At 64.0% G+C, this 13049-nt stretch overlaps 1 protein-coding gene across 1 annotated transcript in view; it reads right to left on the bottom strand.

Moving 5' to 3' along the window:
* Nucleotides 1-1144: 1144 nt before the first annotated feature.
* The window catches only part of STK32C (serine/threonine kinase 32C), an 81828-nt gene continuing 69923 nt past the window's right edge, over nt 1145-13049 (bottom strand). Inside the window, exons 5-12 of the mRNA XM_082673480.1 lie at nt 12706-12743; nt 12518-12607; nt 10961-11064; nt 10239-10355; nt 8932-9057; nt 8726-8857; nt 2671-2738; nt 1145-1700 (exon numbers count right to left, since the gene is read on the bottom strand). Of these exons, the coding sequence (XP_082529606.1) occupies nt 1556-1700; nt 2671-2738; nt 8726-8857; nt 8932-9057; nt 10239-10355; nt 10961-11064; nt 12518-12607; nt 12706-12743 (820 nt within the window). The 3' untranslated portion in view covers nt 1145-1555. The remainder of the gene's footprint in view (nt 1701-2670; nt 2739-8725; nt 8858-8931; nt 9058-10238; nt 10356-10960; nt 11065-12517; nt 12608-12705; nt 12744-13049) is intronic.

Consider the following 13049-nt stretch of genomic DNA (forward strand, 5'->3'; position numbering starts at 1 on the left):
GGTCGGGGCAGCCCCGCCCCCCTCACACGGCCAGGCACTCTGGGCCCTGCCCAGGCGTCCACTTCCGGTCATGCTCCCTGGGGGCACATGAACAGCCCCATCTGTGAATCCGGGCCTTCCATGTGCTGTGCTGGACCAGGGCAGCCCCGGGAGATGGTCCGTCCTGGTGGTCCTGCAGCACTCCCGGGGGCTCCCTCTGGCTCAGGTGCTGCACTGGACCAGGGCAGCCCCTGGAGATGGTCCGTCCTGGTGGTCCTGCAGCACTCCCGGGGGCTCCCTCTGGTTCAGGTTTGTTTGGTCAGCGTGGCCTCAGAGCTGGATTCCTGGGGCTCCACTGAGGCCAGTGTTCACGGCACCAGTGTCCCCCTCCCCCAGAGGGAGACGGGGTGATCGGGGAGCCAGACCACACCCACATCCCTGCCACTGACTCAGGAGATAGACATGCTGTCCCCTCGGGCCTCAAAACGCACACTTAGATGTACACAAAAACCCATATACAATACGGGTTTATACAAAACCCCAAACCTACGCCCTGCCCAGTTCCTGCCTCTGACATCACCAAGTCTCCACCCAGAACTTTCTCTGGGGATCGGCACCGCCACAGGGCATCCTGCAGTACCACCCACCTCTGGATCGTGGCTCCCCTGTGCCCCATGTGGGCTCGCTGTGCTGTGCTGCTGACCCTAACTCCCTGCACCTGGGGGAGCAGGGGCCCTGAGCTGTTCCAATCTGGGGGTGCTCCGGTCCTTGTCGATTTCACGGTTCTGCCCCAGGTGCCCCTGCCCTCTGACAGGCACCACCTGCCCCTCAACCCTGCAGCGGCCTTAAGGCGCCGGGGGCAGGAGACGGGCATCCACCCCAAGGCTGAGGACCGGGGCTCCGGGGAGGCCCTGCCCCAGCAGGCCCCGCCCCGACTCCCAGACGAACGTTCTCTGTAACGCAGCAGGCACAGAACGTGCAGAACAGCCAACACCGAGTGGTTCTCATGTTGTTTTTCTCAGAGGTGGAAACTATACAGGAACACAGCAGAAATTACCAGAACGGTCTGTATCTCTATAAAACACTCTTCACGCCCACACCCCTCCCCCCTTGATGGACAGGAGCCGAGCAGCCCCTGGGCTGGCCCCCCACCCCCACCCCGGCTCCAGGCGGCACGGCCGGGCGAGGAGAGCTATGTACAGCAGGTGGCAGGAGACCAGGGTGCCCGTCCAACCACGCGGCCCGTCGGGGGGCCACCAGGAGAGCCCGCGTGCGGGCCACGTGCTTCCGTCCGCCATCGCCCGGGTGGCCCCGCCCTCCGTGCCCCCTGCTCTTGGCCACACCCACAGCCTCTTGTCACCACGTGCTGCCGAGAGCCGGAGGGCAGCCTCGGCGGTCAGACTGTCCAGGGAAAGTCCAGCCGGGCTGCAGCGGGAGCCGCCGGCCTGGGCCTGGGCCTGGACCCGCCGGGCCGCTCCGTGGGAAAGTCGATGCTGGGCCTCCGCCCGCCGCCGGGTCCCTCTAGAGGCCCCGAGTCTCCGGCGTGACCTGAGCTGACGCCGTGGGCAGGGGCCGCCTAGCCGCTCCCGGCCGAGGGGCAAATGGTGCCGCACACACGCAGGGCCGAGCGCGCCCCCTCGCCGTCCGCCAAGGCCTCTGCACCCTCCCCGGGCTCAGGTGCGGGCAGGGGCTCGCTCGTGGGGTCCTGGCTCCTCTTCAGCCTGGGGGGAGACACAGGGAGGGCCTTGACGCGGCCTCGCTGGCAGCCCCGGACGCTGCTCGCTGGCCCAGGGCCTGTCCAGGGACTCCTGGAGTGGGTCCCGCAGGAACACGGACACATGCTGGGCATCTCTGCCTGGGCAGAAGCTCCTCCAGCCACACTGGCTCAAGAGGGCGTGCGGGCACACGGGGCGTTCCAGCCCAGCACCCTCTGTCTGGCCGTTCCTGGCCCTCGGTCTCGGAGCGGCAGGGCTGGCGAGTCTCAGCCCATTTCCAGCCAGAAGCTAAAAGGGGGCCTAGTTTAAGCGCAGGATCTGCGAGTCAGCAATTCTGGAACAAAGCGCCTGGCCAGGTCCCATCACTACGCAGCCTTGACCTCCAGGATGATGGCCACTGTCCTAAACCAGTGTCCACACGTCGTCCTGGTCACTGAGGCAGGACAGAGCACCAGCTAATCCTGCTCACTTGCCAGGCCAGAGCTCAGAGCCGCCTCCTCCAGGAAGTCCTCTGGCCTCGCCCCACTCCTCCTCCTCTCGGGCCCCACAGCACTGGGCCGCCTCCCTCCACTGTGGCAGGTGTTTTGGGTGTCTATTTGTGGCCTGTCGTATCTCCCTGCCAGCCAGCTCTGCCCTTTCTGCCCCACAGGCCTGAAGAACCGAGTGAGGGGTGGGAGTTGTGACTGCAGGGGCCACCCAGGAAGTCGTCTGCCCTCAGCTGGGCAGGTCCACCCAGCGTCTGCCCAGGAGATTCTGGCCACTGGCTGAAAGTGCCCAACGAGCCCTTCCCCCAGAAGCCTGAACAGGGACCTCCCACCCTCTCCCCCAGGGCCACTGCTCAGAGACCCCGAGGAGGGCAGGGGTCAGGCTTCCCAGCCCCGCTGATGCCACGTGGCTGCAGTGGCCAAGAAAACCGAGGCCCAACTCCCCAAAGTCCTTTCTGCCCCCATTACTGGCCCCCAGCACGCACACTCACTTTTCTCTATTAAAAATCACGAAGTCTTGCTGGATGGCATCAAGGCAGTCCTGAAGGTAGTCATTCTCCTGTTAGTCAGAAAGACACAAAGATGAGCGCACGGACCCCGCCAGTTTCCCTCGCATCCCTCAGGTGAGCTCCTGGGCACCCCTGGTCCGCTTCTGCTCTGTGGCCTCCCCCTCTCTGAGGAGCCTGCCTTTGGGCTGTTTCGGCAGCCGGAGTGCGTGGGAGTTTGCATCTCCAGGTGACCCTTAGCCAGAGACAGAAGGACGCCCGGCCCCTATCTCAGGGTGGTTGCAGTGTGTGCAGAGCCAGACTCGTGTGGAAGCCACACCAGGCTTGGTTCCCTCCCCTCCCCCGCACACACCAGGTCCTCCTGGTCACTTGAGCCTGGTACACAGATCCCATCTGAGGGTCTGACTCCGGGGAACCTGACTAAGAAGGTCCCCGGCAGGAGCTGTCCCAAGAAGCAGACGCTCAGCATGGAGTTCTGGAGTTGGGTCCCGCCCTGGCCAGATGCAAGGAGTGCTGAAGGGCCCTGGCGGGCGTGAGATCCCGACCGCTAAGACCCTCGCCTCAGGTGTGTCGGGAGAGTGTGCAGGTGGAGGGGACGCCCTGGGACTGCGGGTCAGGGTGGTCGCGCCTGGCCCCATGGGTGTGTGAGCCACGGGCTCGGGGCGGCCAAGCAGCAGCCCCAGCCGCAACGTGGAGACGCTCCATCCCGCAGCCCCGACAGGGAGCTGGAGACAGGCTGAGACGTCCGAGCAGCGGAACTTCAGAGAACGCTGGACTCACAGCCTTGAAGTTTCCTGCATCAAATGTAAGGCCCTGATAGGGAAGGAGCGGGCCTCTGGGACGTGGGAGGGGCCACCCGAGGAGATGTTCGTGGGCACGTTAACCCTATGCCCCTGCACTCCCGAGCCCGCGGGAGGGCCTCTCGCCCGCTGGAGGAGAGTGACACCTCCACCCCAACTCCTGCGGACGACGCAGAGCTGCAACCACAGCAGGCGAGACACAGCACTCGCCCGCTCAAGCCCTGCCCCCCCCCGCCCTCCTCGTCACGTGCACCCCTCGCAACTGCGCAGGCGCGCTCAGCCTGCTGGTAAGGAAGGTGTTACTCAACGAACCGGCAGGACGGGCCTGGGAGGGGCCTGGGGGTGGGGCTATGTGGCTGGACAAGGGAGAGTCTGCCCTTCCAAGACTTGGGTCTAATTCCCCGGCAAGAGCCCCTGGCGTGTGTGGGTCCTAATACGCTGCAACGTGGAAACATGGGAAAAATGACGGCCCAGGTGAAGAGTCCGGAAGGTTCAGAACGGCCTTGGGAGAATGCCGGGGGGCCGCGGGCGCGTCAAAGTCTCAGAGGACTGGGCAGCTGGAGCGCGTCAACAGACTCAAGTATAAAGACCCTCGGACCCATCAGATGACCGTGTTCCTCTGGAGGGCCCGAAGGACACTCCTTCCAGCCAGATGACAAGGAATGAGCTGGGGGGGGGGGGCACGGTGCCCTGGGGAAGCTCAGTGGCGTCTGTCTTGTTCAGGAGGTTCTGCTCCAGGACCGAGCCCCCAGAGGAGGTGATGACGGGACCCAGAACAGTGGAAGCCGTAACCTCGCCTACTCAGCCGCACTAAGGGGGGTGGGACTGCCGCAACAGGCCTCCAGGTTAGAGGGGCACGCAGGGCACTCCGACCCCCAGGGACGTGGACGATGTTCGACAGATCACGGCGCTCCCAGGGGTCAGAGACGGACAGCCAGTGCTTGCACGCGCGCACCACACACACACACACACACACACACACACACACACAGTAAGATCAAGGGTGCGGGAGCAGAAGGCTGGCGTCGGCCACCTTGATGGAAGGTCACAATTCTTTTTCTCATTTCCACATTGAATTCGGTTCTCAGACCTAGACCCATGGGCTGAAGGAGAGGCAGGCTCCCTGTAGGGAAGGCCCAGGCTAATTCACAGCAAGTGTACACGGCAGCTATACCCTCAGCCCTTCCCAAAGGTATCTATGACCACTTCCCTCATGTCTGCACACAGGAGGGGGGAAACGCCCAGCCGTTTAGAGGTCTGTTGGAGACAGGGTCTGCGCTAACACTTGGCCCACGTCCATCTTAGCCTACGCAGTGGCTACCGCCCCCTAGCTGCTGCCTGCATAACCAAGACCGATGTATTTGGCATCTAGCAGAATTCTCAGATTAGTACCTTGACCTGTGGAGTAACAGCTATTATCATGGAAAAGCCCAGTGATAGCTCCTGAAACTCTACCCCCTCTCAACAAACCAGCCGAGACAAGAAATAGAAAACAAACCCACCCCCAGAGTGGAACAGCAGGTGCCACTGCGAGGGACGTCTGAGGCTTTGCCTTTACCTGTGGGGACCCAAGGATGCTGCTTCCATTGTTTTCCCGTTGAATTCATGAGCCTGGCCCTGCAGAGATCAGACGGCTCGTGGCAGGAGAGGGGAACTGGGACAGATTTAACCTAGTGGTGGCCCGAGCGCCACCGCTGAGCCTGACGCGGACGCTTTACCAGAACAGATGACGCAGCTGCTGGTGTGTGGCGTGCAGCCACTGACTGGACACACACATGCTTTCCGATCCCATCGGCAAAGAGGGTTGGTATTTTGCATTCACCTAGGACTAACACAGTATAAAGCCAGTCCCCAGTTATGAGGGTTCGGCAGACGACTTTTTGACTTTACAGTGGTGTGAAAGTGATATCAGGTAGTAGAAACCGTACTTCAAATTCTGAACTTTGACCTCTTCCCGGGCTAGCGATATGCGGTCCGATCGTCTCCTGTGATGCTGGCCAGGGGCTGCAGCTCCAGCTCAGCCCCACGGCCACAAGGGACCCAGACAGCCGTTCTGGTTTTCATGTTCAGTACAGCATTTTGATCATTTACATGAGACAGTCAACACTTTATTATAAAATAGACTCTGTGTTAGGTGATTCTGCCCGGAGTGCTCTAAGCACGTATAAGGCAGGCCGGACTAAGCTACGATGTTTGGTAGGTGAGGGACCGTAAATGCATATTGACTTATGATATTTTCAACTTACAACGGGTCCGTCAACCCTGGCTCAGTGCTGATGATAAACGGACAGGTGCACAAACTCCGGCCGGAGCCAGTTCTGGACCGGAAGCTCAGGCCACTCAGGGACGAGGGCCGAGGTCACACCAGGAGGTGAGCCCCTGATGCATGCAGACCAGAAGAGGTACCATCTGAGGGTGAGGAGGTGCTAGAGTGGGGATGGGGGATGGAGAGACGCTGTCCGCGACCTGGGGGTTGGCGGGGGGAGGGGCTGCGGTTCATCTCACCCTTCCGCACCCAGGTTCTCCAAGGACAAGAGACACTCCTGCCCAAGGAGCCGCTCGGAGGGTCTGGGCAGCGTTAGAGGCAGACGGTGTGCACAGTGCCGTGCCCCAGGGACCCCTCCTTCCCGAGGCACGGGCTGTGCTGTCGGCAGGGAGCTGGGGCTGCGCTGCGCACCCCGCCCGGCTCCGGCGCCTTTCCTTGCAGTGGCACATGCGTGTGGTCCAGCGACCTGCTGTGGGCTTTTGGACCCTTTGCCGCACAGAGTCAGGAAGCCACGGAAATGTCTATCCCTCTGGGGCCTTTCGCTGACTGGGTGCCGGGTGCAGGGGCAGGAAAGGCCGCTTCCCCAGAGTGTAACCCGCGCTCAGGTCCCTGAAGGGCAGGCTGCTCTCCGAGGACGCTGCCTGAAACCCAGACTTGCTGCCCCCCACCCCGACTGCATGAGTGGCTGTTCCGGGCGCCCTGCCTGAGTCAATCCGTGCACACGGTCCTCGGGGTAGACGTCCACGGGCCCTCTCGATGCTGATACAGCGTCTGACCCCAGGTGTCACCAAGGTGGGGAGTGACGAAGGGCCTGGGCCTGGGGACCAGGCACCAATCCCTAACTCTGTCACAGATGACCTGCTGAGCAACTCAGATGTCATTCCCAAACCCCTCAGGATGCCCTGGAAATGCCAGGGACCCAGAGTAGCCGAACCGTCTCGAAAAAGAACAGGTCGGAGGACTCACACTTACTTCCTGACCTCAGAACTCACCAGAGAGCTCTAACTGTCAAGTCAGTGTGGCACCAGCAGGACAGACACACAGCTCAGCGAACTAGAACGGCAAGTCCATAAGTAAACCCCCACATCCACTCCATAAATAAACCCCTACCTTCACGGTCAATTAATTTGTGAAAATGACGCCAAGCAATTCAACGGAAGAAAGAAGAGCTCTTTCAACCAACAGCGCCTGGACGACTGCACGTCCACAGGCAAAAGAATCAGGTTGGACCCTACCTGACACTATCCACAAAACTAACTGGAAGCGGATTCTACACCCGAACTGTAAGACAAAGAACATAAAACACTTAGAAGAAAACACAGGAGTACCTCTTTGTGACCTTAGGTGAGGCAATGGTTTCTTAGAAACGACACCAAAAGCATGAATGAACAAAGGAAACAGATACGTGGGGCTTAATCAAAACCAGACTTCCGCTGCAGATGGTGTCAACCAGAAGAAAGGAAACCCACAGGACTTCCCTGGTGGCGCGGTGGTTAAGAATCCGCCGGCCATTGCAGGGGACACAGGTCTGAGCCCTGGTCTGGGAAGCTCCCACATGCCGTGGAGCAACTAAGCCCGTGTGCCACAACTACTGAGCCTGCGCTCTAGAGCCCGTGAGCCACAGCTACTGAAACCCACACGCCTACAGCCCGTGCTCCTCAACAAGAGAAGCCACCACAATGAGAAGCCCACGCACCGCAACAAAGAGTAGCCCCCGCTCGCTGCAACTAGAGGAAGCCCGCGCGCAGCAACGAAGACCCAGTGCAGCCAAAAGTCAATAAATTAATTAATAAATTTATTTTTTAAAAAAGAAAGAAAACCCACAGACTAGAAGAAAATCTTTACAAATCGTCTGTCTAAGGCACTTGTGTGCAGAATATGTAAATAAATAACTTATCGATCAATAATAAAAAACAGAAATAAGAAATGTAACTTCAGCTCTTTCATATAAAGAACTCAAAGCCATCACTCCCACCCCGATAGCAAGAACAAAGTCAGACCAACAGGACATCAAGGACAGCTCCACACCTGCAGTGCCCCTGCCGGCACCAGGGGCTGCCATCAGGGGAGGGGATGGGAGCCCACCCACCTTCTCACTGAGAAATTGAGGGTTCCAGGGAAGACCCCATCCTGGCCTTTCACCGCAGTGAGAAGAGGCTGACACCCATCTCTCTGCCCAGGACCCAGGCCGGGGGCAGCACAGGCCCCCCAGGTGTGAGAGGCTGCATCCCAGGACATCCCCACAGGCTCGGCCGGGTCCGGGGGCTGGGGGACTGCCGAGCGCGTACAGTGTCCCCGCTGTGATCACCACCATCCACACCCGCAGCCCTAGTTGTGTTGTGAACGCTGGCCATGCCCCAGGGACGGGTCCAGGCTGGATCCCCTGCTCCCCGGGAACACCCCCCACTTCCAAGAGCAGCTGACCTGGGGCAGGATGGGGGCTTTGACAGGTTAAACCATGTCCCCCAGGGTGGGGTTCTGGCCCCATTTCCTCAGAATGTGAAACGACGTCCCTGCAGATGCCACCAGTCAAGTAAAGGGCAGGTCACCTGCACTACGCATCCTACCCAGTGTCACTGGTGTGCTCGTGCGAAGAGGAGGCAGAGACACCCACACGCATGTGCACACACATGCATATGCACGCGTGCACACGCACACACATGCACTCACACGTACGTGCATGCACGCACGCGCACATGCACTTACATGCAGCCTCCATGCACACACGCATGCACACGCGCGCACATGCACACACTCACGCGTATGCACGCACACGCATGCACAAAAGCGTGCGTGCACGCACGCACACAGGTGGCCCCGTGACCACGGGGGCAGAGCCTGGCCCTACGCAGCCACAGCAGAGCTGGGTGAGGCAGGAGGCACCCTCATACCCCGACGGCCAGTGCCCGCCCTGCAGAGGAGGGAGCGAAGGGCAGGCAGGAGCAGCTGGGCTGGGCGCGGGCCCCGAGCTCACCGACTGGGAGCTGTCCCTGCTGCTGTCCCGCGACCTGTTCTTGGCCAGGCGCTTCTTCTTCTTGTGCAGCGGCCGCGACTCCAGGATCATCTCCTCCAGCTCGAAGGTGGGGTCGCAGTGCAGGCGGCCTTTCTGTGGAGGACGGTGCTGAGCCCGGCACCCGGCCACCCTCGCCCGCCCCGTCCACCCTGGGCCTGTGGGCTTACGTTGGGCACGAAGCCGGGCTCCACCTTCTTCTCACTCAGCTCGGTCCACAGCACATCGGCCAGTGCGGGGGCCGCCTGCATGTCCTGCAGGCTGGACACGCGGTGCTTGGGGTTCACGGTGAGCAGCTGGAACAAGGCCCCGGTCAGCCTGCCCCGGGCCCAGGTCTACCCGGCGCTCACCGGCCCCGGTGCAGGTCTCCCCGGAGCCATCAGCAGGCAGCAGCCTGGCTCACTGCCCTCCCGCTTGGAGCCCGACAGGATGGTGGCTGTCACGGCCCCAGGAGGCCCCAGGGCAGCCGTGCGTGCGTGGCCAGCATCACGGCCATCGCCTTTTCCGGGGGAAACAGCAGAGACCCAGTCCAAGGCTCCCCAGCCTGGTGTGCGGACCCTCCTCACCCCCGGCCTGGGCCCGCGGCGGCCGAGGTCCCGCCGTGTGAGCCACCTGGCTGCTGTGGGCACAGCTGCGCGGGGCGAAGGCTGTGTTAAGAGCCCCTCTCGGGGGCTGGGGGAGGGCCTCTAGCTGCTTGGCTACACTTCCAGGGCCTAAGGTCTCCGGGCAGGGGCCAGGACCTGCCCAGCAGGACCCCGGGGCCAGGAGACGGGAGCTGGGGGTGAGCCGGGCCACAAATGTCCAGCGCGCCCTCCCTCACCCATCCTGACCCAGCTTCGACGCCCCAGTGTGCTTGAGGGACGGCTCTCCGAGTGGGGAGCTGGCTGGCCAGCCGAGGAGCGGCCCCCCGGCCCGGCCCTGGACCCCAGGGGAGGCACTCCAGTGGTGACGCCACAGCCCCAGGTCCCCACCAGGCTGAGGTCCCCACCAGGCTGAGGTCCCCGGGCCGCTGCTGACTTGTGCTCAGGACCTGGAATGCGCGGGGGTTCTGGGGTTTTCTCTGCTTGCTCCCCGCGGGGGGCTGGCCAGACCAGTGACTGCCCACCTCCAGCAGGAGGCATGGGGCAGAGGGGACCAGAGCAGGGCGGCCCCGGCACCCAGCCCCACACACCCTCCCTCCAACACACACGATGGGGTGACCTGCCCTGAGCCTGGGCATCTGTGACGCGCAACCAGGTCGTAAGGATTAAATTCAGCTGCACCTGTGCTCACGTGGGCCGAGCTGTTACAGCAGGACAAGGAGCGGGTGGCCGCTGGAAGCCCGGCCGGAGAAGCACACAAGACGCAGAAGGCGCGAACCAGATGCCTTCTCCGGACCAGGGCCTCCAGGCTGCCCACCCTCGGGACAGGATGCCCGTCGAGCCCCACGTGTCTGGCCGGGCCTGCGCTCCAGGCAGGGCCGGGAGGGGCGGCTCACCTTCCGCAGCAGGGCCACCATCTCCTTGGACCAGGTGGGCACGTACTGGACGCTCACGGTGCTGAACAGCTGCACCAGGGACTCCGCGGTGTTGCCCGAGTGGATGTCGTAGGGCCTCTGGGCAGCAGAGGCAGAGCTGCAGCGGCGCCTCCCCGAACCCAGGGCCACCCGAGGTGAGCCTACCTGCCCCCAGCCCCCGGTGCAGGCCCAGGGAAGAGCCCAGGAGGCCAAGCCTGCAGTGCAGCCGGGGAGGCGACCCGAGAGGCTGCCAGCGGGCTGGGAAGGACGCACAGCGCCCCCAGGGCGCCTGGGCCTGGTGGACCAGCTGCAGAGGGCAGAGGGGGCTGCCTTGCCTAGGGCCTTCTCCAGGGCAAGTCCTCGGAGGCCCCGACGAGGAGCTGGGAAGGGCAGGTGGTGACCTGACGAGGCCCCCAGCCTCCGGGGCTCCAGCGCTGGCTGGGCCGCGGCAGCTGCGGGGATAGCACAGGGGCCCACCCGCACACGAGCCTCACGGGAAGTCCCGAGGGGGCAGCCCTGCTGGACGGTTCTCTGCCTGCCCCCAGCCCCCTCCAGCATGCAGCCTCGCTGACGGAAAGCACGGACCACCCTGAGCACCTGGGGGTGGGGGCAGCCTCACCCCTTTGGGAGCTGGGGACACCCCGGGGGGACGCAGCTAGCTCGGGGTCTGGGGACTGAGCCCGCGGGCCGCAGGAGCTCCATACCCATCCACGCAGCAGTTCATAGGCCATCACCCCCACCGACCACCAGTCCACCTCGAAGGAGTAGCCAGTCCCACCGTTGACAAAAGACTGGAAGATCTCCGGAGCTTTCCAGGGAGGGAAGGAGGAGCTGAGCATCCCTGACCACAGGGCCCGTGACCCCAGCCCCGGTGACCACAGGGCCCGTGACCCCAGCCCCGGTGACCGCAGGGCCCGTGACCCCAGCCTCGGTGACCGCAGGGCCCATGACCCCAGCCCCGGTGACCGCAGGGCCCGTGACCCCAGCCCCGGTGACTACAGGGCCCGTGACCCTAGCCCCGGTGACCACAGGGCCCGTGACCCCAGCCTCGGTGACTACAGGGCCCGTGACCCTAGCCCCGGTGACCACAGGGCCCGTGATCCCAGCCCCGGTGACCGCAGGGCCCGTGACCCCAGCCTCGGTGACCGCAGGGCCCATGACCCCAGCCCTGGTGACCGCAGGGCCCGTGACCCCAGCCTCGGTGACTACAGGGCCCGTGACCCCAGCCCCGGTGACCGCAGGGCCCGTGACCCCAGCCTCGGTGACCGCAGGGCCCGTGACCCCAGCCCCGGTGACCGCAGGGCCCGTGACCCCAGCCCCGGTGACCGCAGGGCCCGTGACCCCAGCCTCGGTGACTACAGGGCCCGTGACCCCAGCCCCGGTGACCACAGGGCCCGTGACCCCAGCCCTGGTGACCGCAGGGCCCATGACCCCAGCCTCGGTGACCACAGGGCCCGTGACCCCAGCCCCGGTGACCGCAGGGCCCGTGACCCCAGCCCCGGTGACCGCAGGGCCCGTGACCCCAGCCCCGGTGACTACAGGGCCCGTGACCCTAGCCCCGGTGACCGCAGGGCCCGTGACCCCAGCCCCGGTGACCACAGTGCCCGTGACCGCAGCCCCGGTGACCGCAGGGCCCGTGACCCCAGCCCCGGTGACCGCAGGGCCCGTGACCCCAGCCCCGGTGACCACAGTGCCCATGACCCCAGCCCTGGTGACCGCAGGGCCCGTGACCCCAGCCTCGGTGACTACAGGGCCCGTGACCCCAGCCCCGGTGACCGCAGGGCCCGTGACCCCAGCCCCGGTGACCACAGGGCCCGTGACCCCAGCCCCGGTGACCGCAGGGCCCGTGACCCCAGCCCCGGTGACCGCAGGGCCCATGACCCCAGCCCCGGTGACCGCAGGGCCCATGACCCCAGCCTCGGTGACCACAGGGCCCGTGACCGCAGGCCCAGAGACCAGGCTGCCGCCAGAGCTGGACTAGGAAGCTGCCCTCGGCGGTCAGTCTGTCCTTCCCCACTGACCGCCTGGTTCAAATCCCGGCCCACAGCCTGACGAGGGTGGTGGCCTATCCCATTATCAGACCCACAGTTCACGCCCGTCACTCAGATTCTTCAGCACGGATCAGGCCTGGCTGTTCTTAGCCTGACCGTCCCCTGCTGCTGTGCCTTTAGGTCAGTGACCCGACCGCACCAGCCACAGGCCAGGGGAGGAGACCGGCCGGCAGGCTGGCGGGGCCGCGGGCTGGGAGGGGCGAGCCTCACCCATGTACGGCTTGGTCCCGGCCAGCGCAGTCGCCCTCTCGCCATCCTTTATGATGGTGGCGATGTTGAAGTCAGTCAGGTGCGCATGTCCTGCGAGGACAGAGGACAGCATGACTGTCCCAAGGGGATGTGTCCTGCGGGCAGGGGCGCACACCCTCCGCGGCTTTGGCTCACACGCCCAGGCTCACCTCGCTCATCCAGGAGGATGTTATCGGGCTTCACGTCTCTGTAGAAAGAGCAGGAAGCAGGGAGATGAGTCCAAAGATTCCGGCAGGGCTGGGGGTTCCCACGAGCTGGGTCCTAAGACCCCCTCCCCACCTGGCAGCACCCTGGCAGAGCTGGGTGCACCCAGCCCTTCACCCCCTGAGGCCAGACGGCGGGGAGAATGCCCAGCACTGGACGCCGAGGGGCACTGAAGCCCCCAGAGGATGAAAGCAGGACCCCCTCGCCTGGACCCCCGAGGCGGGGCCCTCTCCCAGAGCCCCGCAGCTGCGCAGAATTGTCAACTGGGGGTCTGTGGCTCCACCAGCTG

The sequence above is a fragment of the Grampus griseus genome (assembly GCF_964374135.1).
Source record: "Grampus griseus genome assembly, chromosome: 16".
NCBI lineage: Eukaryota > Metazoa > Chordata > Mammalia > Artiodactyla > Delphinidae > Grampus > Grampus griseus.